The sequence below is a fragment of the Plutella xylostella genome, chromosome 19 (genome assembly GCF_932276165.1).
Source record: "Plutella xylostella chromosome 19, ilPluXylo3.1, whole genome shotgun sequence".
In the NCBI taxonomy this organism is placed as follows: domain Eukaryota; kingdom Metazoa; phylum Arthropoda; class Insecta; order Lepidoptera; family Plutellidae; genus Plutella; species Plutella xylostella.
In genome coordinates this window covers 6,963,472-6,988,281 of record NC_063999.1, presented here as the reverse complement: position 1 = coordinate 6,988,281, position 24,810 = coordinate 6,963,472, and the positions used below count along the sequence as shown (strand labels likewise).

General features: G+C 39.5%; 4 protein-coding genes across 7 annotated transcripts; 2 read left to right on the top strand and 2 right to left on the bottom strand.

The window, feature by feature from the left end:
* Nucleotides 1–441: 441 nt before the first annotated feature.
* Nucleotides 442–14,524, top strand: LOC105395501 (sorting nexin-2). Its single transcript, XM_038106175.2, has 10 exons — nt 442–681; nt 1,390–1,503; nt 1,903–2,146; nt 2,468–2,647; nt 3,531–3,652; nt 4,217–4,423; nt 4,826–4,942; nt 5,281–5,400; nt 5,983–6,135; nt 12,589–14,524. The coding sequence occupies exons 1-10, from the start codon at nt 589–591 to the stop codon at nt 12,637–12,639; spliced, it is 1,401 nt and encodes a 466-aa protein (XP_037962103.2). The 5' UTR covers nt 442–588; the 3' UTR covers nt 12,640–14,524.
* A 363-nt stretch (nt 14,525–14,887) lies between these two features.
* On the top strand, nt 14,888–15,522 carry LOC105387303. Its single transcript, XM_038106185.2, has 2 exons — nt 14,888–15,003; nt 15,128–15,522. Exon 2 carries the CDS (start codon nt 15,133–15,135, stop codon nt 15,496–15,498), a length of 366 nt encoding a protein of 121 aa, XP_037962113.2. The 5' UTR covers nt 14,888–15,003; nt 15,128–15,132; the 3' UTR covers nt 15,499–15,522.
* Nucleotides 15,523–15,900: 378 nt separating this feature from the next.
* LOC105387302 (39S ribosomal protein L13, mitochondrial) lies at nt 15,901–16,957 on the bottom strand. The gene is made up of 3 exons (XM_011558009.3): nt 16,797–16,957; nt 16,417–16,695; nt 15,901–16,163 (listed from the first exon to the last, which is right to left on the bottom strand). Exons 1-3 carry the CDS (start codon nt 16,818–16,820, stop codon nt 15,930–15,932), a joined length of 537 nt encoding a protein of 178 aa, XP_011556311.2. The 5' UTR covers nt 16,821–16,957; the 3' UTR covers nt 15,901–15,929.
* A 367-nt stretch (nt 16,958–17,324) lies between these two features.
* Nucleotides 17,325–24,174, bottom strand: LOC105387301 (leukotriene A-4 hydrolase). 4 transcript variants are annotated; one of them, XM_048627759.1, is made up of 11 exons: nt 24,094–24,174; nt 23,461–23,519; nt 22,640–22,752; nt 22,216–22,358; nt 21,794–21,905; nt 21,117–21,334; nt 20,593–20,791; nt 19,584–19,805; nt 19,094–19,238; nt 18,315–18,498; nt 17,325–17,916 (listed from the first exon to the last, which is right to left on the bottom strand). In XM_048627759.1, exons 2-11 carry the CDS (start codon nt 23,504–23,506, stop codon nt 17,445–17,447), a joined length of 1,854 nt encoding a protein of 617 aa, XP_048483716.1. In that variant the 5' UTR covers nt 23,507–23,519; nt 24,094–24,174; the 3' UTR covers nt 17,325–17,444. The 4 variants fall into 4 exon arrangements, with proteins under 4 accessions (XP_048483716.1, XP_037962087.2, XP_048483719.1 ...); XM_038106159.2 differs by lacking the exon at nt 19,094–19,238 and adding an exon at nt 18,909–19,053; XM_048627762.1 differs by lacking the exon at nt 24,094–24,174 and adding an exon at nt 23,866–24,022.
* Between the last annotated feature and the right edge of the window lie 636 nt (nt 24,175–24,810).

Sequence of the window (24,810 nt, the reverse complement as noted above, 5' to 3'; positions counted from 1 at the left end):
AAATAGGACACGTAAGTTTCTAAGCTGTATGAAAATCTGACTAAACAAGTTATTATGTTTAAGGTATGAAAGTAATACTGGAGTTGGCGAAATAGGTAGCAGTAGATGGATATTAATTATTGTTTAATTACACTAACAATTACCTAGTTTCAATCAAAACAAGTTTTAAAATTGAATCAAAACAAAAAAATCTGTACGGAAAATTTTGTTTACGTTTTCTGCTGACTGATTTTTGACAGAAATTTTGACAACAAGTGTCAAATATTGCTTACAGTTTACCCAATGACAAAGTTTACCACATACCGAGACAGAGACAACAGACAAAACTCCGATGTGTGCGGTGGATCTAAAATAAACGTCAGAATAATGAAAATACTACGAAACGTCCAAAGACCACAGATACAAATTTGGAAATGTCAACTACAAAAAACATAGTTAGTGACGTTTCGTATTGGTTCGTTGTCGTTTGGTTGGTTGTCTTGTCCTCGGTCGGCTTATCTGTTTTCGGAAATTGATTAAAATACAGGCTTTATTGTGTATTATATCAGTGCGGTGCCAGAGGTTGTGACTAATTACTCAAGCTAAAACATGTCCGAGACTCCCGACACTCCGCCTTTTAGCACCGTTGATATTAACAATGGGAATGGGGATGACGAAGATCTTTTCGCTTCAGCGGTCCAGGTATCTTATTAGAATCCTCTCTATTACTCATTTTAAACGAGCGCATCCGCCCCTTATTCTTTACTATTGAACAGCCGTTAACGCCCCTATTGATTATGATTGTATGCTTTACATTATTGATGACAGGCCAATTTACGGATGCTACAAAATGTTCTTCGTATCTTTTGAGATGAACCTGTCGGTGTTTGGCATCCTACGATAAAAAAGTCACTGAATGATTACAAGTCACCTTTATGATAGTACAGTTCATAGAACCTGTGGAGGCAGAAACAAGCTATGCTAATAAGCACATCCTAAGTACCAGCTACAGTAATTATCTTGTATTTTTAATTTACGAGTAATAACTTACAAGGCTATGGATGTATCCTTATAATTTAAATGAGAAACTCTTAATCTACTCGACCTACCCTTAATCTACTACCTGTAATTTACTTAGTTGTTTGTTTTGGTAACTCTGACTGGTACTCTTTTACTGTTGTGCACACAGCTATACATAATACCCATGTCAATTGTAACAAAATTTTGGAAAGTAACCAAGTGCCTTGATTACTTGGCCTCTGAGGAACCCCCAATATCAGCTGCTGGGTAGTCAGCAACAGACAACTGATCATCACATCACAGTGAAAAATGCTAGACCAGCTCCAGTGTTTGCAGCAAGTCACTAAAAAAGAAAGACTTGTGGACCTATATGTTATTTAATAATTGCAGGAGGTGAGCTTCGACCCGGAGCTGAATGGTGCAGGAGACGGGCTGGAGAAGGGCAGCATCAATGACTCCATGCAGTCCTCTACCACTGGACTTGGCAGTCCCATCATGGAAGAGGTAAATTCCACAATAGACAAGATAATATTAACACTTCATAATGAAGATGTATAAAAATTCTGTTCAATCCAGCAAACTTTCTTTGTTATTCAAATATTGAAAGAGAATGCCTTTGTTTGTACAACTGGCTGTTTAACACAAACTGTGAAGTATTTAAAATGTTATTGTTATACTGATAAGTTTTTAAGATCATGAGTCATGCAAGACATCAAGCTATGTACTGATTTGTTGAACCTCCATAACCAATATTTAGTGCAGTATAAAACACTTTAACACACATGTATTGATAATTCACACTGCATGCATAAAACATAAAGATGCTATTGTGAACTACATTATTACTTCATTAGGTAGTGATGTTTTGTATGTAGAATTTCAATCTTTAAAATAACTTTTCAGATTGCAACAGAGCGCCCAAACAACATAATCATAACAGTAACAGAACCACAGAAAATAGGCGAAGGAATGAGTTCATATGTTGCGTACCGAGTCATCACTAAAACCAACATGCCGATCTTCAGTAAGCATGAGTTTGCGTCGCTGAGGCGCTTCAGTGACTTCCTCGGTCTGCATGACAAGCTCTCAGAGAAGTACCTGAGATCTGGCAGGATCATTCCACCGGCGCCTGAGAAGAGCATTGTTGGTAAGATTCAGAGTTATCAAATATATATCTGCAACTTTTAAAATACCCACGAAAAACTGCAGTACCTAGTTCTGTTTGAAATCAACTATGATGATTTTATGCTTGACATTTGATAAGGTCAATATCTGATCTGCAAGGCTGATTAAATATCCAATCACAGAATTAAACATAAGTCATGCAGCGAATAAGAAATGCTATTTCATCCTACATCCTAGGCTTTGGGGGGGCGGTTTTTTTAGACTGGTAAATTTTTTGAATTAGCCAAGTCACGTGGCTCTTAGTCAACAAATCATAACATAACATTACACCAACCATCCGCAGGAACAACAAAGCTGAAGATGACATCAACACCCTCAGTAGACAGCGCGGGGGGCGCGGGGGGCGGGGTGCACTCGCAGTTCGTGGAGCGGCGCCGCGCCGCGCTCGAGCGCTTCCTGTCGCGCGTGGCGCAGCACCCCGTGCTGTGCATCGACCCCGACTTCAGGATGTTTCTGGAATCTGGTAATTAATTATTGATACACTATATATTACTCCATTCGGATGGAGGATATAGTAGTGTACGGAAGGCTTAATGGGAGTATTTCAGACCTTCCAAGCAATTTTTGTAGTGCAACGCGTTCACTAGGTGGTAGTCTATGAATAGATAAAGCGGCGGGACCAGTTATCCAATAGTTTTGTTCCTATATTCGGATGGAGGATAGTACATAGTCAACCGACAGCTAAGTGGCTAGTGCAACTAGGTGGTGGTCTACCAGCGCGGGGGGCAGGGTGCCAGCGCGGGGGGCGCGGGGGGCGGGGTGCACTCGCAGTTCGTGGAGCGGCGCCGCGCCGCGCTCGAGCGCTTCCTGTCGCGCGTGGCGCAGCACCCCGTGATGGGCATCGACCCCGACTTCAGGATGTTTCTAGAATCTGGTATGATTCTGTAAATTATATGAAAGAGAATTTATTAATAACCCATTTTTTTTCTAAGTATTCAAATTGTGACATTTTATGACTGCATCCGATGCAGGATGGTTGCTTTGTACAGAGTCTACATAATAATAGGTGGTGAGGTAGTGCAACACGTCTTCGGCTAAGTGGGTACTTTGTGCGTTGACTTTTCACTAATCTGTCCCCTATTCTCTTTTCTGCATGGGAAGTGCGAGGTTTTACTCCGATTAGTTACGAGTAAACGCGATTTTGTATGGTGCGGGAGAGTTTCTATGTAGCGGTATACATAGTGCACTAGCTCCGCCATACAAATTGGAGTCGATTTTCACTGCTCGGTCGAGATCGGTTAAGATAAACCTTTGACCTCTGACAGATGACCTCTCTGTCAGAGGGACCATAGCAGCGTAGCATAGCACATGATTGGAACAACACGCTAACCACTATAACATTGCAGAGTCGGAGCTGCCCAAAGCGACGTCAACGTCGGCTCTGAGCGGCGCGGGCGTGCTGCGCCTCTTCAACAAGGTGGGCGAGACCGTCAACAAGATCACCTACAAGATGGATGAGTCCGACCCGGTAAGATATTAAACTAATATAATTATGTAGACATTTTGTAGTGTGTTGTGGTAAAAGCATTAGCCCATGTCGTGTACAGGTTGTTTGAAAGGTAAAACACATCGAAAAATGGGCATTGCCCTTTTATATTTGTCCCTGTTGCACGCGCACAGTTATAGTGCCCTCACACTCGCACAGCACCTAGTTAGTATAAAAAGGGCAATGCCGATTTTTCGCTGTGCTTATCAACCGTGCTTTAATATAGAACCCTCTGAGAAACCCTCTTTCGGCTTAGTACGACATCTTGTACTCTTAAATCGATGGAATATCAACTCAAATGTTCCCAAAACAATTAAGTACAATAGTCATAGCCCCGCCTCCTACTACATGACTGGCCATGATAGGTATTAATAATAATAAAACATTTATTTTCAGATTTAATAAAGATATTACTTTTGTTAATTATATATTTGTTTTTTTTATTATTTGTGTCTAGTTTTTTGTTTAATTGTTGTTTTTTGTGTATTTTTTCAGTACCAGATTAATGTATTCTCATTCTTTCAATAAAACATATTTCTCCTGCAGTGGTTCGAAGAGCGGCAAGCACGCACAGACAGCCTCGACGCCTGTCTCCGCCGCCTCGTCGGCGCCTGCGAGTCTCTGGCCAGCGAGCGGCGGGAGCTGGGCGCGCGCGCCGGCGAGGCGGGCGCGGCGTGCGCGGCGCTGTCGGCCGCCGACCCGCACCCGCCGCTGTCGCGCGCGCTCTCGCACTTGGCCGACACGCATGAGAAGGTTAGTGGAATTAATTTAATTTAAGTGCATATGAGATTCTGTCTCGAGAAGGTGAGTGGAGGACTGATGATGCAAATTAGATTTTATTAGCCGCTGACGTCGTCGTATCAGGTGCTCGCAACCGCCGCTGTAGCATCTAGCTGACAAACAGGAGAGGATGCGATATGGACGCGAATCGTTGCATTAATGCAAATCAAATAAGAAGGTAGTTTTCTTTTGTGCGCAAGTGGCGCCATCTACAGTTTTGATGGATATAACGTTATAGAGTGTAAATTGGGAATATTGTGAATTAATACAACTTTGTTTACTTTCTTAAAAACTGATCAAGTTGATAGCGGAACTCAATAAAGTTGTAATTCATTTCGGATAACTATTTAAACATATTGTACCATTCCTTTTCAGATAGAACAATTAAGAATCGAACAATCAAATACAGATTTCTACGTGCTGACAGAACACATCAAGGACTACCTGGGACTCATTGGTGCTATCAAGGATGTATTCCATGAACGAGTCAAGGTACGCCAAATAATTCATGTTGCCCGCTAAAAAAGAAGGCTAGGATATTTTATGTATCAAGAAGTAGAGAAAGTAAATATGCCTTCTGCTTTTCAAAGTGCAAATTAAAATTAATACCGCATAAACAATTTTTAACGGTTCCTATATCATGTTATTATCTGAGTTATAAAAATATGGCAACACAATATTGTAGACAATGTCATCTCATCACAATTGATCCCTGCGCTCCATGCTGAAAGAAATAAGCCGATTACATCCTCCACAATAAATAAAGAACATAAGTACATGATTCGATCTCAGCTACTTTTACATTACTAAAAATATTTATCTTTCTCCAGGTATTCCAGAACTGGCAGCACGCCCAGATGCAGCTGACTAAGAGAAGAGAGAACAAGGCGAAGGCCGAGCTCGCCAACCGGCCCGATAAGGCAGAGCAGGCCGCCACCGAGATCATTGAAGTTAGTATAACTAGTGTAGATAAAGATACAATTTGATAGATAGAGTTAGTATAACTAGTTTAGAGAAAGATACAATTTGATAATGGTTACCGCCACCGAGATCATTGAAGTTAGTATAGCTAGCGTAATAATGGTTGCCGCCACTGAGATCATTGAAGTTAGTATAGCTAGTGTAGATAAATATACAACATGTAAATGGCGGCCGTTACAATATAAGAAATCTATAGATCGCATCCCGTCCCGTGGTGTGCTTTGGGAGAGGCCTACGTCCAGCAGTGGACTGCTATGGGCTGATGATGACAATATAAGAAGGAGTGAGATAACTTGAGCTCGTCCGCTATTTTCGTAATAAAATTGACATCTAGCGGAAGTTTGTAGAACTTCTCCATAACTTGTGCCAATGGTTCTGATCAATAGAGAAAAGATGGCGACTGAACCAACCAATTAGAACTGGGGAATCGGGCCTACTGTACAGTGGCGACATCTGAAAATAGCTTTGCGTGTTCTTCCCCATTGCTGTTTTAGCTATGTATTTTGTTTACATTCAAGCCCCAAACCGACTTTTATCTTTCGTGCTTCCAGTGGGAATCCAAAGTGGAGCGCGGTCAGCAGGAGTTCGACACGATATCGCGCGTGATCAAGAAGGAAGTGGAGCGCTGGGAGCGGGAGCGCGTGGGCTCCCTGCGAGCCACCGTCGCGCGCTACCTACAGGAACACATGAAGCACCAGGCACAGGTGGGTCCATGGTATAGTGAGACACGATGTCGCGCGTGATCAAGAAGGAAGTGGAGCGCGGTGACTATGATGAGTCCATGGTATAGTTGGGTTCACGGGAGATGGGCAGATGGCGGTAGAATATGGACAGAAGCCGCTCGTGAGGTCGAAAAGTATCATGACTGTTTCCGATTCCGATGACACTTTGTATACATACAAAACTGTATATACTTTCATGGTTTTGTGCAAACTATCAAACCCGTAAGAACTAGCTTTATAGCATGGATGCACAGACCGCGGCCCGCGAACCGCATGCGGCCCGCCGATCGAATACTGGTGGCCCGCTGACAGCAAAAATAATTGTCGTACATTCAAATAATATTTAATACTTAATAAATATGTTCGAAAAGAACTCAATCACAGGCAATTCAAACAGTTCCTTGATGACATCGAAAGCAAATATAGAGATTTATTGTATTATACAGAAATAAGGTGGCTTAAGTCGTGAATTGACACCGGAACGATTTCTTAATTTAATAAGTAGAAGAAATTGGAATTTTTCTGGCAAAAAAGCAAAGGGATTTCAGGAATTTTAAAATCCTGATCAATGCAGTAAAAAAATTACAAAATTTAAAACGACCAAGATTTACGCAACAACTTCAACGAAAGAAAAATATAAATATAAATAATATTGGAGTTTTACCTACCATTAAAACTCTTATTATGTTTCCAGCGACATCTGAAATCCATGTTATGAGAGATAGCATCTCCCTTATCATCGTAGCAGCTTGCAGTTTTCAAATTTTCGCGCCAAAATCCCACGCTTTCTACGATTGGTCAAGCCTCGGGCGCGGGCGGCGTCGCTTTCTAGCTGTCAGATTAGTGACTTTTCCACGATTATATTCCCGAATAATAATAGCAGCGCCAGGTAGCGCTTGCTGGATTTCAGATGTCGCTGGAAACATAATAAGAGTTTTAATGGTAGGTAAAACTCCAATATTATGTGTTCCGTAGCGACATCTGAAATCCATGTTATGAGAAATGTCTGTTATCACCTGGCAGCTAGAGATGACGCAATAATGTGAAGTAGGTAACTTACTTTGATCATCAGATATAAATCCGTGATGAGAAATATAGGTACTAACTATGGAAATACCAATGAAATGGAGGTGACCATATTAAAATACATTATACTAATTTATTAAAAAATAAATTGGCCATGAACCTAATAGACCTAATCACAACAAACTTAGAATAATTATATACCTATACCATTTTCCAGGTTCAAAGACATGGGTGACACTTTAAAATTTTCCATTTAACGCATGAATGCTATTGCAAAATCTCTCATTTTATTGACAATGACCACAGATAATATATATTTCTAGAGTACGCACTTTGGTAAAATGGAACGTACTAGAGATGCGAAACATCAATATCGACATTCTGAAATCGATTAAAATTTATACAATATTAGAATTTTTACAACATTGTATTATACAGGTTGTCCAAAAAGTCAACGTTATCCCTCAAATAAAATAATTAACTATCGAGAGAGGTATTTTATTTTTTTAAAACATAACTTTTCCTTACATATTCCTATATATGGCTATATGACTTTAAGAAATTCTAAGTCAAGTGACCAACAAATTTTATATGGAGAACCATTTTTAGGATACATCAGATTCTGAGAGCAATAGCAGTAGTAGCATATACTGAAAGCGGCAAGTATAATGTGTTTTCCGAAAATACGAATAAATTCATATATTTATATAAACTATGGAGTATATACAAATCGATAGGTTCAAGTCGATAGGATTTCACTCTCGGACATCTCTAGAACTGTCAAACTCAAAACGTCCCACATATCATAAGCTCTGAAAAATGGTATATTTAGGCATGTATATCACACAATAATTCATTTAGCAGATTTTTTTTTTTTTTTAAATTACATCTTTATTATGATCTGCCCCCGATAGCAGCTTCTAACCTGACTGTGGATATGAGTTTGTATCTGGTTTTGAACCAAACACAGGAAGTATGACTATACTCTTACCATCGTCAATTAAATGATCATTGTCACAATGCAGCAAAGTTAAATCATGTACCCTGCGCCCCGAGTATAATAGGAGTAAAGTAGCTGTTCTCTTAGTTACTCCAAAAAATTTATCTACCAGCGGAGAAGAATGCTGTAGATATTCTATGAGCACACGTGCATTCCACATGGGTGGCTTCATGGGCACAGGTTTTGCTACTGAAATAGCCTTTAAAACGTGTTTTACGACCAGATTCTGTGATATTTTTATAGAAATTACAGATTTATGAACAAGAACAGATCGATAAGCTACACCATAGAACAACGTGGACTCGCTACACCATCATTAAGAAATATAGAAGCTTAATATTTTGCGACCATTACTGACGAAGGAATAAACTTGTTTATATGTAGCTTAGACAATGATTTCAAAAGGAAGGATACGCCCTTCAGAACATTTTACTCAAACCTTCTTCATACAAGCAAAATAACTGCCATCTGTCATAATTTGTTGGAACTATGTCAGAGCCGAGCTACTTATCCTGACGACGCAACCTTGTACGTGCGTTCATATTTTACCGTCACCGGACAGTAGGTACATAATAATATGAGTGAGTTGCATGCGGACGTCTGTACAAGGTTACATCGTGCGGCCATTGTAGACTTTGGTAGTAAAATAATTATCGCTTTAAAATGTGTTTATTTATTAATTAAGGATGATACGATATTCCATATTCCTTTTTGACCTTCGTATCATAGTTTTTTAGCCTTTCACAACAAAAATAGTCATATTTATCACAAGAAACAAAGACTCATCTCTCCGTCACAGACAACTGTCGACTGAGGACCGTTGGCCCTAAAATGTCTATTTTAGGGCCAACGTGCGGGTGCCATTTTCTTGAGTGGTTGGGCCTGTCCTTACGCAGTAATATATATGTCAATGAGCTTAGAGCACCAAACCGACCATTTATTCCAAATAGGTGTGTAGGTATTTCCTTGTTGACATTTGAGGTATGTATGCCCCAAAAGCTGACGATCCGTTCTACTGCTGGGCTGAGTAAGTGTCACTCTGGAGTTGGTCCGCGTGACAAGCAGTTTGCATTGTAACGCCTGGAAGGTACTGTGGTGTCAGCATACTGTCGAGCTCGTCGATGAGGTCCAGTAGTGTCTTGGCTAGGCAATGTAGGGTCAACGACCTGGTCCCTCCTTCTTGTTTGATGTAGGCCATAACTGTCCTGTTGTCCCTCTGTAGTAGTAATACTGTTGTCTGTCTGAGTGTCTTGTATTTCATGCTTATGGCACCTATAACAGTGAATATTTCCTTCAAATTACAATGTCATGACATCTGTAAACTCTCCCACTGGCCGAAACCTTTGAATCGTTTATTTGGGCAACCCATGCCTGGTCTGAGGCATCTGTGGTCAGGTAATTCATCACTCGTTGTGGTTCGTGGATCAAGTACGGGATGTGCAGATTCTGTAGCCACCACTTTAGCTCTGTTGAAATCTCTTCTGAAATCAATAACTCTGTCTGGCGGCATAGACAAGATTTTTGACAGTGTCTTTGCATAAAACGGCAATGTAGCCTTCCCCGATGGGTGATGAAGGCTACAAAGTTGAATTTCCCTAAGAGGCGTTGTGCCTGCTTCAGGTTCCAAAGTTCAAAGTTCAAAGTCATTTATTTGTGATTCACAGGTCAGAAGTAAGGTGTAAAATTACAAAAATATTGTTTCACCGTAAATCAGCCAACATGGCATACAAATATTATAAGTATAGTAAGTACTTCATTATATCTATCATGCAGTCATGCAGAATCAAATAATTAATTAAATATAATGATTTCAAAAATAATTATAATTAGGTCCATTATTATAATTTCGATTTACTCATTGTGTATCGGATAGGTATTCGTTAACGCTATAGTATATTTTGTCCAGTAAATAGTTTTTAAGTTTAGTCTTAAACAGTTGGATGTCCTGTGCCATGTGTTCCAACTGCCACATGTCAGCATACCAGTAATTGACTGTTGAATACCACCACTTTAGCTCTGATGTAATCTCTTCTGGAATCAATAACTCTGTCTGGGGGCATAGTCGATTTTTTGACAGTGTCTTTGCATAAAACGGCAATGTAGCCTTCCCCGGTGGGTGATGAAGGCTACAAAGTTGAATTTCCCTAAGAGGCGTTGTGCCTGCTTTAGGTTCCAACTGCCACATGTCAGCATACCAATAATTGACTGTTGAATACTGTCTGTCTTTGACGGTGGGAGGAACTTGCGGTTTGCATGTGTGTCCCAACCCACACCCAAGAATTCCAGGCTCTTTTTGATGGAGTCGTTATGGACTTTTGATGATCCATCATAAGCTTTGTAGAAGATCAATGGTCTATCGTTGCTCTTGTGTGTTTAAGAGGTTCTCTTTGGACTGACTGACAAGGCAATAATCGTTGAGATACTCAATCATGCGAATTCCTGGAGTCCTGAGGGTTTCCGCTACCCAATTGGTGATTGTTGTGAACATTTGGTTTATCTGAGCGAGCATTCTTTGCGACACCAGTATGGAATCTTATTATGTTTTCTGCTGAAGGTAAAATCAGTGGTGGTTTTGTAAAATGGGAAGCTGATTTTATTACTTTTAAGTAGCTGTTATCGGTTCATTGACCTTTGACCCAAAGTCAATAACATTTTGCAGTGAAGAATTAACTATTTTATTTTGAGTTAAAAATGCATTAGATAATTCTGCAACACTACGCTGCATACGAGGCCAGTTAATAAAGGAATTCGACTCGTTGGCCAACTCTTCGTTAACTTTAAAGTCTACGAACGCGGGACATGTCACATGCTAAGTATTTCTTATGGGTGTCCGCATATCCCTAAGACTTCCAGACACTTTTGTTAAAGTGTTGGTGTTCCTCAATTTTAGCCACTCTAAAAGATGGTGCCGCCGGAACTAACGGTTCTTTTATGGAAATTGATAAATTACACACCTCGTCATTTGATTGTGGTGTAAGTAAAAAGTCTTGTGGCCTTAGTGGGTTTTCCTTATTAGGCCACGTTCAGATGACAAGCGCTCAACGCGCGTTTTGTTAACGCACGTTTACAACTACATACATTTTAATCCGCGTGACGCGCGTTAGCATGTGTACAGCCTGAATAAAATGTATGTAGTTGTAAACGCGCGTTGAGCGCTTGTCATCTGAACGTGGCCTTAGCACTCACTAAGTCAGATAGGTAATTGACTTACCGGCTGCTGCGACAGAACTTCAAACCTTGTGTATCAAGCTCCGAAAAACTCGATGAGCGGACCCGGGCGGCGGCGGCGGCGGTGGCGCGGGCGCGAGCGCGCGTGACGGCGGCGAGACGCGCGGCGCGTGCCGCGGCGATCCTTGCGGCTGCGGCGCGCGCACTCTAATGAGCAGCTGGCCCTGCTAATGCTACTCCGAGAGCCAAACTCGACGTCTCCCGACGTCTCTTACGAGAGCGGGAGGGCGGCGGCAGTAGCGGCGTGGGCGTGGCGGGGGCGGCGGCCGCGCCGACCGGGCGCGGCGCCGGGCCGCCCGCCTCCTGCACTTCACTTCGTGTTGTGTTCCTCCGGCGCGCCTGCTACGGGGGACCGCAGCATGTACACCAAACACTCATTTTCTTCGGAATGGCACGCGTCGGGCCCGCCATTTTGACATGCGGAAAAACACTTCCCCGGTCGAATTGCACCCATCTGACACTGCATCCATCTTAATATTGGTATTTTCACACAACACGCGAGACGCGAACAAAATCTTGTTGGAAATTTGCTAATATTTCAGATAAAACAAGATTTCGAAAAAACTGCAATGCGTACGACTTTAAGTTTGACGCAATAATGGTGGAAAAGTCACTAATCTGACAGCTAGAAAGCGACGCCGCCCGCGCCCGAGGCTTGACCAATCGTAGAAAGCGTGGGATTTTGGCGCGAAAATTTGAAAACTGCAAGCTGCTACGATGATAAGGGAGATGCTATCTCTCATAACATGGATTTCAGATGTCGCTACGGAACACATAATACATACAAAGAGTTGCGTATAAACTCTGCTCGGAAATTTGTACTAAATCGACAAAAAATCGAAACCACCTTGCAAACGAATGTTTGGAAGCTGTTTTTCATGTAAATTTCAGCCAAATAAATAAAAAAAAAACGATTGTAAGCACTATTCAGTGCCACGCTTCAAAATAAATCAATTCTTTTTCAATTTGAACATCATTATCAATTCTTTATTGTCTTTAATTAGCTATACTTCTGGCGGCCCGCCATCAGTTCATAAATTGTCCGAGTGGCCCCTAGTCTTGATAAGTCTGTGCATCCCTGCTTTATAGGAACTAGGATAACATCGTGAATTCGTAGTAGGTACCTACGACGTCACATTGAACTTTTTACTGTATTCCTAATGAAGTTCTGTTTTTTTCAGGCTATCCGCTACTGGGACGCATTTCTACCGGAGGCGCGGGCCATCAAATGAATGCAGTAGACCGCCCTCAGCGCTGCCGTGCGAGCCAACGTAGACCACGCGAAGGTCTACGTTGGCTCGCACATCATCGGTTGATCACATACGAGTCGTATTCCCGTAAATAATCCACGTTACTTTACATGCAAATTTTCATATATTTTTTGCTCTTCTACTCTTTGAATCTTTACTTGTTTAGGGTTTGGTTACTGTTCGGTGTTTCTTTGGTTACGAATATTGCTCATACTACTTAGACGGCGCACTGTTTAATAATAATATCACAATCATTGTGGCTCCTGAAGCTTTTATCTGAGATTGTATTTCCATTTATTGCACCCATTTATGTACACTAAAAATATAATGTATGAATATTAAATATATATTAGGTATAATTTTAATGGATATATTAAATGCCCCTTATCCCAAGGATAGAATATATAAATATTAAAAGAGATAATAAGTGTACTATAATTAGATATTTAGGAAAATAACGATCGTAAAATCTTAGGTCACAACATCACTTTTTTACTTATCACTCACTATGCTAAACCGAATGCAACATTTTAATTTAATCTTCAGTCTCACAAATTCATAATGACGTATTTAACACCCATGTCAGATGCATTTCTGTAATATTATTAATAAAATATCGTAGTAAGAATGTAATATCAAAAACTGAAGTGAGAAACGATTTGTAACTAAACATAAAAAATAAATTGTATGTAGATACATGTAATTGTCTAATTTTATATGGATTCTATATGTGGAGGAAGAGTGTCAAAAGTGTTTTTATGGATAATGGTAAAAATTGTGATGTATAAAATGCGATGAGAGTGCTTTTAGGAATTTTATGTAGCACATAATATATCTTTAAACTATAATTACCTATTTGTTTCGTATACTGTCGAATATTGACTTGAGGTCCAATTATTTAATCTACCCTTGCTCGTGCTAAATATGGTTTAACAATTTTATAATTATATACCTACCACTTAAAACACAGTCATTGCAAGATACTAAACTAAATCATCATAAGTTAAATGGCATTAAATTAAGGTTTCATTAAGTTTCGTTACACTCTCAGTTAAAATTATTTTTATACACAAAATATTTTGTTTTGTTACTTGGGTTTCGATGGTTTTTATCAGCAGAAACTAGCTTAAACTTATGTGTATGTTTATAATTGGTTAAATCATAAAAGTAATATTGTTAACTTTTAATTTGCAGGTGCATTATTTAAAATTAATTCCAAAAATAAATAAATTGTATATAATAGATACTTTAGAATATATCTATAGTAATATAGGTAGCATGATTTAAAATAATGTCCAGTCTAATGACTGTATTCTTTATTTTTTATATTGCCAAATATATTTAGTGGTAATTAATTGTTGTATGGAGATTATATATTTAAAATATATATATTATGTACTGGTTATCCCTTTAAATATAATAATTATTCTGTTTAATTCTAAGATTAAAACTATTATTTCCCAGAGTTAATTCCTAGTGATACACGAGAGTATTTTATTTAAAGTCTGATTTAAAATTTCTCTTAGCTTAAGTATGCTACTGAATTCTGATTATATTTTATTAAAGTCATTGTTAAGTTTAGCTCTCGTGATAAGTATACATAGCTACTTATTTTTTATACTTTCATAGCTTTGCACTGCATCCTAAATTGAACAAAACGTTAACATTACATTCAATATTTCTGACTGTATTATTCAAAGCTGACTGCTAAATTAGTTTTTTTAGCACTTAAAATTGCATATAAGTTTATTTTTCCCGAATTTGTTTATTACTACTTATTAGGTAAGTATAAGGTTCTTGAACATGGTTAGATTATACTGATTCTATTCCATTATTGTTTTATGAAGAAAATATACTTTTACTGTAAGAGCGTGTTTCATTTATCAGATAACCTGGTGGTCAGAGGTACTCTCAGTAGTAGCTGGGTAAAGAAGGTGAAAGGCTGAAGATGTGATGTGATGTCGGTAAACAAAAGACATACTCAATTAACAAAAAATTGGTAGGTAGGTACCTAACATACCTTCATTATTAGCAGTATTTAGAAAAACCCACATTTGTTATCTTCTTGGAATTAAAAATTACCTACAATCAGAAATTATGAATGAAAATTATTTGAGAACTGCAAGATAAGCTTGTCAATGATTCACGTATACTTACACCTATTTTCATCATTTATTTGGAATTAATTAATCCATTTGAAATCACAAATACATTTACGTGGGTGACTGTGATTGTTCTAAATGCTTAAGTGCTTTATCTAGCCCTCAGAGATAAGATGTACAACGACATTATAAAAGATTAGCGAGTGGCGTTGTATATCGTTGTTATTTTTGAAGTACTAACAAGGTAAGTCCATATTATTGAATTGTGATATTGTTTGTGTCTACAATCAGCGTTATTTTAAGTGACAAACACGGAGTGTGTAGGTTATTCTTTTGTGCCTAACCCACTCTCTATTTTATACTTACAGACAAAATGAAACTAGTGATAGCTCTAGCCCTGCTGGCCGTGGCTGCGGCTGACATCCAGCCTGTGGCCCTACCACCAGTCGTCCTACCCGCCGACGCCGCCCAGTACCAAGCTGCTGAACTGGCTGAAGCTCAAGCCATAAGCAAGTCTGAGTTGGAAACCATCAGGATCGTTCTACCAGAAGGCAGTGATGCCGTGAGGGTAGCCGAGGCGCCTCTGCCAGAGGTTGTGAGGGTAGTGGATGCGGCGCCGGCTGCTAGTAAGATCCAAGTGGTGGAAGCCCCGGCGCAGGGATCGTGGCAGCCTGTGCGTGTGGACCCTAAGAGGCCCTACGCTCGCGGCAAGGTGTTCGAGAACCCGATGTGGCGTTAATTTCTTTATATACTTTTTTTTTTTGATTTGTCAGAAATAATATTTTTTTCACTATTGAATTTGTTATGAACTTTTTATAATAAATTTTAAAATCGATTCTGCTATTCATTTAAATGATTGATTACTCAGGTAATTCATAGTAATAATCAATGCTGATGTTGTTATCCAATTTATTTACACAACTATAACTAAACTCTATGCTAAAACACTTTAACAAAACCATTTACACTTGTCCAAAATGAATAATGCACATCCAGATCTTCACACCCGAATCATTAAATCGTAAGAGCCTTAAAAAAACACTTGCATTTTGCATCTTGTTCGAAAGAAATTGGAGTCAATATCATGTGTCACATAATCGAAAACAACCGATCTGTCAAAGATTTCTATGCGCATTATCAATTTTGGAGCACTGTAATGTAGATCCTAAATTATTTAAGCACATAATTTTCAGGGTAATCCATGACTTTAGGGAAACTCTTAACTTCCTCTTCAGGTATGTGGTCAAGTCTGACTGGTACATAGCGTATTTGACGGATCTGGTTGGTGACATTCTGCATGACGTCTTCCGGAACATTCATGCCAGGGTATATGAGGAGCCGCTCCATTGTGTGTCGTCGTTGGAGGTTACCCTTCATTGATCTGTACACAGCTTTCTTGATGATCTGAAAGTTAGGAATTTATTGCTGAGTGAAAATATATGCAAGTAAGAATTTAATAATTAGTAACCACAGAGGAAACAAAATGTTAGTAACTATCTACACTCTAACTATTTCTAGATAAGTATAAGCTAGGTAGGAATCATTACCAGACACAATGACTCCTTTGTCTTCTCATAATTTTATGTGGATTGTTTTATGTGTTTACTTCAAATATTAAAATTACTTAGTTTTATTGTGATAAAAATAAAACACATACCATAGTAGGATCCTTGCTATGCAGCTCCCAGGCCAGAGTCCATGTAGCGCCCCCAGGGTAGCCAGTGTGGTGGAAGTAGGCCCTCTGCCTCCAGTCGTCTCCTCTCAGCGCAATATCACGACTGTTCACACAGACGACGACATCGCCGCAGTCGTTCATTGGATGGTAGATAGGTTTGTGCAGGCCCATCAAATACTTCTTGATCAAGTTCGCCGACTCGTAAGGGTCCTGCCATTTGCAGTCGAAAATGTGCCAAGTGCGAGCAAATGTGGCCCATTGCTAGAATACAAAAGATGTTGAGTTTATTCATTAGTATTGTTACAATAATAATGTTATCAATTAAATTATGTCGATAGGTTAGATTGAAAATTGTCTTATACCTGAACCCTTTTAGCAGCAGACATTGTGGTTTCGAAGAATAAAACGACTATTATATTTTTAAATTACAAACTGTTGCAGTTTATTTACATCAAGCTAAATCAAAATTTGCATTTTATTCTAAAATTTGAGGTTATATTTTGGAATTTTAGTTCTCTGACAGCTGTCACTGCCGATTATTATTTTTATTCTGTGATAGCTGTCAAAAATAGCTTCGAGCGCTGCACGTTTAGTATAATCGAGCGCTTGATATTACCGAATTTCTCGACTCTTGGGTGGGCTTGCTTCGTCAAAAACTGTGCTCCTCGAGTATCATATCAAATGTACCTATATTATACGTCCAGTGAACCCTGGGCTCACCAACGACTCTGGCTGGAAAATCCAAATCCTCTCACACCCATGTACATGCATGGACATTACATCCTCAAGGAATGATGGTTAGGCCTGTCTCAGTTTAGCCACTAGGTTTACTGGACTGGCAAGCTATGAGGCACGAGATGAGAGCTATTGTGGTCAAAATGAAAAACAGATTAACAAAAAAATATGTTTATCTAAGAGTAAATATATTTATAATTCATTAATCATCTTCAGATTACATTAAAAGGCAGGCCAAGATTGCTTCGTGTAGGTATAAATGCTTTGCTGGAAGACTAGGAGCTAGTTTGCACAACCTCGCTTCGTAAATGCAAATCTTTTCTTAGCGTGTACGCCGAAACATGCATCATGAATGGTTCGTTCTTCAAGAAATTCTCTATGGTCTGGTCCCTGACTTCCGTCCACGCATAGAGGTCACGGTAAATAGGTCTCGCATACTTCATGCGGCCTTGAGAGTTGAGGAACTCCAACACTTGGGGCAGTTTTGTGCTGTCTTTGCTTCTGATGCACAGTCTAGCCCAGCGGTATTGTATTTCTGAGTTTTTGCTGACGTTTAACTTCAGTTTGTCTCCGAGTTGGTTCAGTTTCTCCACCGATAGAGGGGGTAGGTCGAGGAGCTCTTGCAGGAACAGGAGCAGCTGGTGAGGGGTGAAGGCGGAGGCCTTCTCGAACACCACGGCAGGGAGGGGCTCCTCTGCCATTTGAGACAGTACTTCGTTCACCACCTTCGTCATAGACGTGTCGTAACTGGGGACAAACATCACAATAATAAGTTTTTAAACTAGAAATTACCTGCCGCTCTCTCTGAGTTCTAGACTAGAGTGACCTCCATCACCTTTAGTTGAAATACCATGCCTATTAAGTAAGCCCGCCCATTTTCCAAAGGTTTATTAGTTTTATTACATTGGCAAATCAACGTGATCAGCTTATTCGTGAGTACAGTTAATAGGATTTTCAAGTGCATCAGTTATCATAGATGTATGAGGCAGCCTAACCAACAACTAATGTGAATCAGAATACCCACTAAAACAACGAAAATCGGTTCAGCCGTTTGGGATCTACGATACCACAAACAGACAGATACACACATACACGTTAAACTTATAACACCCCCCTTTACCCGTCGGCTGTTAAAATATACTCACGCTGGTATAACGGGCGGCATGCCAGCGCCATGCAGCCAGGTCTCCCAGTCCACTTGACTCAGAGCCTGCGCCTGCGCCGGCCGAGACTTGAAGTAGTCCAGTAAGTACTGCTTGAACTGCTCCGTGTCTAGCGACTGACGCTTGAAGTGGTCCAGGTAGGAGCGGAGGAACTCGTCGAATACCGCTGCGGGGGGGGTTGATGGTTAGAAAATGTGTTGTATCTCATAGACAACATGGCAAGCCGCCCGCTTTCTGTAAGGAATCTCATAAGACTAGATGGCAGCAGGCCCAAAATTACTAGAGTCCAGGGGCCGTAAAACTCCCCTTAAATAAAACTATAGGTAAGGAATGCGGATGTAGGTTTAAAACAATATAATTTATACCTATATTATATGGTTCGAAGATTACCATTAGAATTACATATTTGATTGACGGTTCCTGTGTGCATTATGTGCAAAAATAAATTCTGAAACTTTGCTATTTATGAATATTTATTGCTATTAATAAAACATGAAATAAAATATCATGGGCACATAATACAATATGAAAATAAATCATGCAACACGCCAAAAAACCACTCCACAAAATCCTCACCAGGCCCTCCGACGGAGTCCTCCAGGAAGCGCAGAAACAGAGACCCCTTCTCATACGGAACCGTCGAGAACGCATCGTCCGGATGCACCCCCTTCAAGTCCACCACCAGCGCCGTCAGCTGATTGTCTACCCCTAAGTTGTCTACCTAGAAACGAAAATTACACTCTTATAAAAAAAAATCTTACCAGGTCCCCCGGTTAAATCTTCCAGGTAGCGTAAGAATAGGGATCCCTTTTCGTAGGGAACCCTTGAGAAAGAGTCGTCTGGATGCACGCCTGTTAGGTCTGGGACGAGGCGAGTGAGGGCGCTTGTGTCCTTTAGTACTTCCACCTGCAATGGCATATGGCTTAGGGTACGGATTGGAGGGGAATTGAGAGAACTACTGTGTTTTCGTAACTCGTAATTAATAAATGACTGGGAGACTCAGCCTAAGGTGACCTGTATAAAAATATGTATGTATGCGGAATTCAGACGCCGACACAGAAAAACCCATGTGTGTAAAATTGATTGCACGGCTCAGGATACAAAATAAACTTACACCAGAACACCAACTCCTAGACAAGGGCTTCTCCCAAGGATGAGAACACCCATCCGGCATCCTTTACCTTCCACATCTAACATGCCTAACATCCAATAGCCTATCCAACATTACCAGAAAATTCAACTAAAACTTACAGTTTCCTTCAGCTCATTCAACCCAAGCAGACTGTGGAAGTCTCTGCTCTTGGCCGATGTGACCTTGTCCTCAATCAGGGAAGCGGCCACCTTCCTCTCGAGGTAGACGGTGAAGCCCTCGTTCAGCCAGAAGTGCTCGAAGTTGCGGTTGGTGACCAGGTTGCCGGTCCAGCTGTGCATGATCTCGTGGACTATGACGTCCGCTTGGCTCCTGTCGCCAGCCTGTAAGCATTATAGTCAAAATGGTAAGTCGATATGTGATGGCCTGCGGACATGGCGAGAAGGGCTAGGGAATTCGTGATGGGTGGTATTTAATAGGATCATGAAAGGGGTACTATTTTATTATATTCTGACAGGGTTGAAGTTCCCGTATGTGCTGGCTCTATCGAGTGCCTAGAACACCCCATGATCCATTGCATATGTACCCCAAGCTCATATGTAAATTGGAACAGCAAGCTTGGGTGGTGCTGTAGTTGAGATAAATAAATAAATAATATATCTATAGACGCTCCGATGAGCCAAAAATAGATACCTAATCTTGTTTCTGTAGAGAGATATGATGTCATGTTATGCAGACTTCTAATTAAAAATTACTGACTATTGTTAATACATTGAATGGCGTACTTAAAATGAAAACAAAGCAATTTATTTTTCTTTATACTGCATAATCTTAAAAATTTACATGTAAATGGAGTCTGCTTTAAACTAATGGTCCATCAAAATGCAGGTAAATTTTAGTGGACCATGAAATCGTACTGTCGCACACTTCAGCTTCGCGACATGACCAAACATCATTACCTAATCTCAAATGTAAGGAAGGTTGTACTGTCCCCAGTCATAGGACCCAACCAAGAGCTCTGCCGCCGCAAGGTAACTGCCGCGACTACGGCACGGGTGGAGGCAGGTGATTCCAGCACTTGGACGCCGCATAACTGAAGCTACCTCGCAACACAGCAAATACTTGCCTGATGGAATACGGGTTTTGAAAACACTACGGCCTATAACTTACCAAAAGACACGGCGTCACAAACGTCAGACAGGGGTTCTCCATCCCCCCGTACGGGAAGGAGGGGGGCAGCACCAGCAGGTCGTACTGCCCCCACACGTAGGGCCCGACCAGCCGCTCGGCCGCCGCCAGGTACCGCTCAGTCTCCGCGAACTCCCACGCGCTGCGCTCTATTTCTTCTTTTTCTGACCATACTAGCGATCTGCGGGTGGAATAACGTTCATCATCAGGGTCGTTTGCTGTTTCAGTACATTTAAAATTTTACAGTTATAATGTAGTTTTTCAGAGGCTAGAAGTTACTTTCTAAAGAGGTTCTTGTACTCCAATCCCATAGGGTATGGTATGTATGACGATGATGTACCTATACAAAAGAAACCTGACCACTCTCAGGTAGTATTGTAAATAAGTATTTAAGGTACCAATAAAATTAAGTACACATATAATATACAGTGTAATATTCGTCTTTATAAAAAGCTATTTACTTGCCAAATAATATATAAACGAGAATGATAAAATAAAGTCCATACCTGGGTCCAAGCGACCTAGCCTCCAGCCGGCCCGCAGCAATAGCCAGCAAGTATGACGGGATCGGCACGGGCTGCCGGAACGAAGTGGCTCCCGCACCCTCGGTCCTCAACGCACTCATAAGTACGGTGAACCCGGCCGGGGCGGTCACCTCCGCGTCGTACGTGAACTTGACCGCCGGCGTGTCTTGGCATGGCAGGATGGAACGGGCGTGGATTGGCTGCGGGTGTTGATGGGGTGTAAGTTGACTTTATTTGCAATAGATAGAATATTCTTTATACTTTCACACACAAGAATAGAAGTTACAAAGCTTAAAGTTACACAAAAATGGCGGTTTTATAGCTAAAATAGATTTTTTCAAGACCTTTATGGAAGAATATTTATGGTCAAATATTTAGAAATAACTTATCTACATTTTCCTCATGGAAAATAAAATAGAATCCTTGATCAGGGATGCGAAAAATAATCATCCTCTCCATTCACTTTCTATAATGCAAAGAAAAGGAGCAACATCTTAAAAAATATAATTTTCGTCCTTATGTCAATTGATTAAGGTGAGAAAGACAATATTCGTATTGTACCAAATAGCTCATTGTACGCAATTGAGGATCAATTGAACTCACCTGGCACTGGCTGAATAAATGAGGTTTAATTGAACTCAAGGGTTAATTGAACTCACCTGGCATTGACTGAATAAATAAGGGTGCTGCTTCCCGGATGTCTGGTTCGGTTCCAGCCACTGCAGAGCTGATGCAGTTGGGGATGTTTTGTAGACAATTTTAATTTTCAACCTGTGGAAAGATATTTGTATGTACTAAATATACATTTTTAGCAAACTTATCTGCATGTTCATAACATGGGTATGACAAGAAGACTTTGTTTCAAAACCCTGTTAAAGTTATCATGTTTCTTGTGTATTTTTATGCTTATTTACTGTTAGTAACAAAGTCAGATCATATCTGTAAGAACCAGATAACTATCATCTCATGATTGTCATGTTATTGAATAGATAATGAAAACACAAGTGATAACAGTAAGTTGCCTATAAGTACATCAATTGCCATAAATTATACATACATATAGTTAAAAAGAATAACTCACTCTTCATCTGGGTTTACACTTTTTGGCAAACTAATAGTAAGTTTGGAGCCAAAATTTGGGATAGGGTCACCCAGACTGTAGGACAGCTGAGTTCCGTTCGGCAAACCAACTGATTCCAGTTCTAAATCACTTACATCCAGTATCTGGAAAATAATAATTGTTGGATAAGTTTCACACATAAATGTTGACTACTAAATGAAAAACTTGTGTTTGCCTTGTGTCTGTTTCTGGTTAATACTTAGGTATATAATCTAACATAGATAGCTATGTACTTGTGTAGATAAAATAGAATAGAATAGTACTTGTGTAGATATTATCAGCTTCCCAGCACCCATATTACAGGCTCTCCATAGGTTGGGGATAGATAGCTGTGTATGAGATGTCCCTATATTATGTCATAACTATGTAAAATAATTATACTTACAACATTGTCAATCTTTGATTTTACTGTGAAGTCGAGCAGGACTGACCCTGACAGTGTTTTTTTGTCAAAATCAATGTTTAGACGAAGTGATGCATGCTTCAGAGATGTTAAATCTGAAATAAAAATACAATTACCTTAGCTGGAATTGTATTGGGTCTTATAAATGTAATCTGCAATTGAAAATGAACAAAGTGGTGACATATTACTGTGAATAGCAGCTCCTAATAGTTAGGGTTCGAACGATACTTTCGATACCGAGTAGGTATCGATACTTTCGCTCGCGATACTCGATACTGAGTACTCAATACTTTTGATATTTTTTCGGTATCGATACCCTCGTCTCAATACCACATGAGTACTCGGTATTGATACCGGACGCCGATACTTCGAACCCTACTTATAGTAGATAAAAGATATGTTTTTATCCAAACCTCTTATTCATATATGTCCTGTTTTTAGGTGAAACAAGCAAGGATATATGTAGCAACACTATTAAATAAAAGTAATATTGGGAAATTTTTGTGAGATTACTGTAATGTTTTTTTCTCTTATTCTCTTAACTACATATTGTTAAAGGTAACAATGGATACCCAAAGGTGCTTCAGATATAGCATTCATTCATATTAGCTATGAATGATATTACAGAAAATGATTTTTTAGAGGTACCTACAGATGATTTGCACATTATCCACAATATTTTTTGGGTAAATAAATCATTAGTGGGTAAAAGTAATGTGATTTGCACTAGATATTTAAAATAAAAAGTTCACAATAATCCTTATAAGTCTGCCACAAACACAATTAATTAAACGAATTCTTACCGGGATGTGAAAAAGATGATGGATCTAGGGGACTCAGTGCAGCCATTTCTGTTCCTTGACTGAAACACACACATGCACATAATAAGAAATAATTCAACCAGATAGTTTCAGCACCCATTGTTCTTAGCAAACCGGCCATGAATAGAAAAATAATGTAACTGAAATAATACAATACAACTGACAACTATTGAATATCTGACAGACAATAAGTAGGCAAATGTTTATCAATAATCTTTTTAATCTGACGAGATGAAGGCCTTTAACTATAAATTCCATAAATCCACTTTTCTGAGATATAAGTACTCTTGATGTATCATCAAAACAGATAAAACATAAAAAGCAAATTCAATAAGTAGAGGAAAATGAAAGCGGTTCTAGTAACAAATAAAAGTGGAGATTACTTACAAACGATGTGAAAGTGAAAATTAAAGTAGGGGGCGAATTAACCCACCAAACCAGTAAGAAAATAATTACTTTAAAGATAATGTTATCAATCGGCAGATTTGATTTGATGATAAGACCAAATTTGTAAACTTTCTCTGTCACGCCTGTCACCATTGTAAACTAGACATTGGCTGTCATAATGTAATTTGGCTGTTGTTATTATTCTAAGTCCAAAACCTTAGAACTTACCTTATTTTACGTAACGACAACGATATCTGTATAAAGTCACGATCACGATCTGTGTATAAAGAAGTATAGTATGAATAGGAATAAACTGAACACACTCTAAAATTCTTGAATTTATAGGTTAAAGTGGATCGTAAACACCGTGACAAAATTTTCCCGGCACACGCCATATTGATGTGACATTAAACATCTGCATTCTGCATAGAGCATCTGTGAATGCACAGAATAGATAAAATTATAGTTCTGCCGCAAACTTCAGGTTTAGGATAAAATAAGTTAAAACAACGAAGATTATTCTGATAATGGTCTCCTACAACAAATATTGAAAAATATTGAATCTACAATCCCATCCCAACTATAGAAGTAAATAAACTAATCATTTTATGATCCCAATGTAATGAGAGATGTTAGTAACTTTATAGAGTAGCTCTAACGTTAGTTTAGAATATATAGAAATAACCGGAGACATTCGTAACAAGAATAGAAACCGAATGACATGACGTTTGTTTAGGATTTAAGAAATCGACTGATGCCGCAGATGAATAACGTAGTCATATAATCCAACAAAAAAACTTTCTTAAAAAATTAAGACGTTTAAAAAAATACAGCACCGGCGGCCATCTATTGGACGATTTTAGAACTTCATTCATTCATTCACAGACTAGAGACCCTATGTACTAACATTCATTCACCCAAGATATTTTAGTATGGCAACTTTTG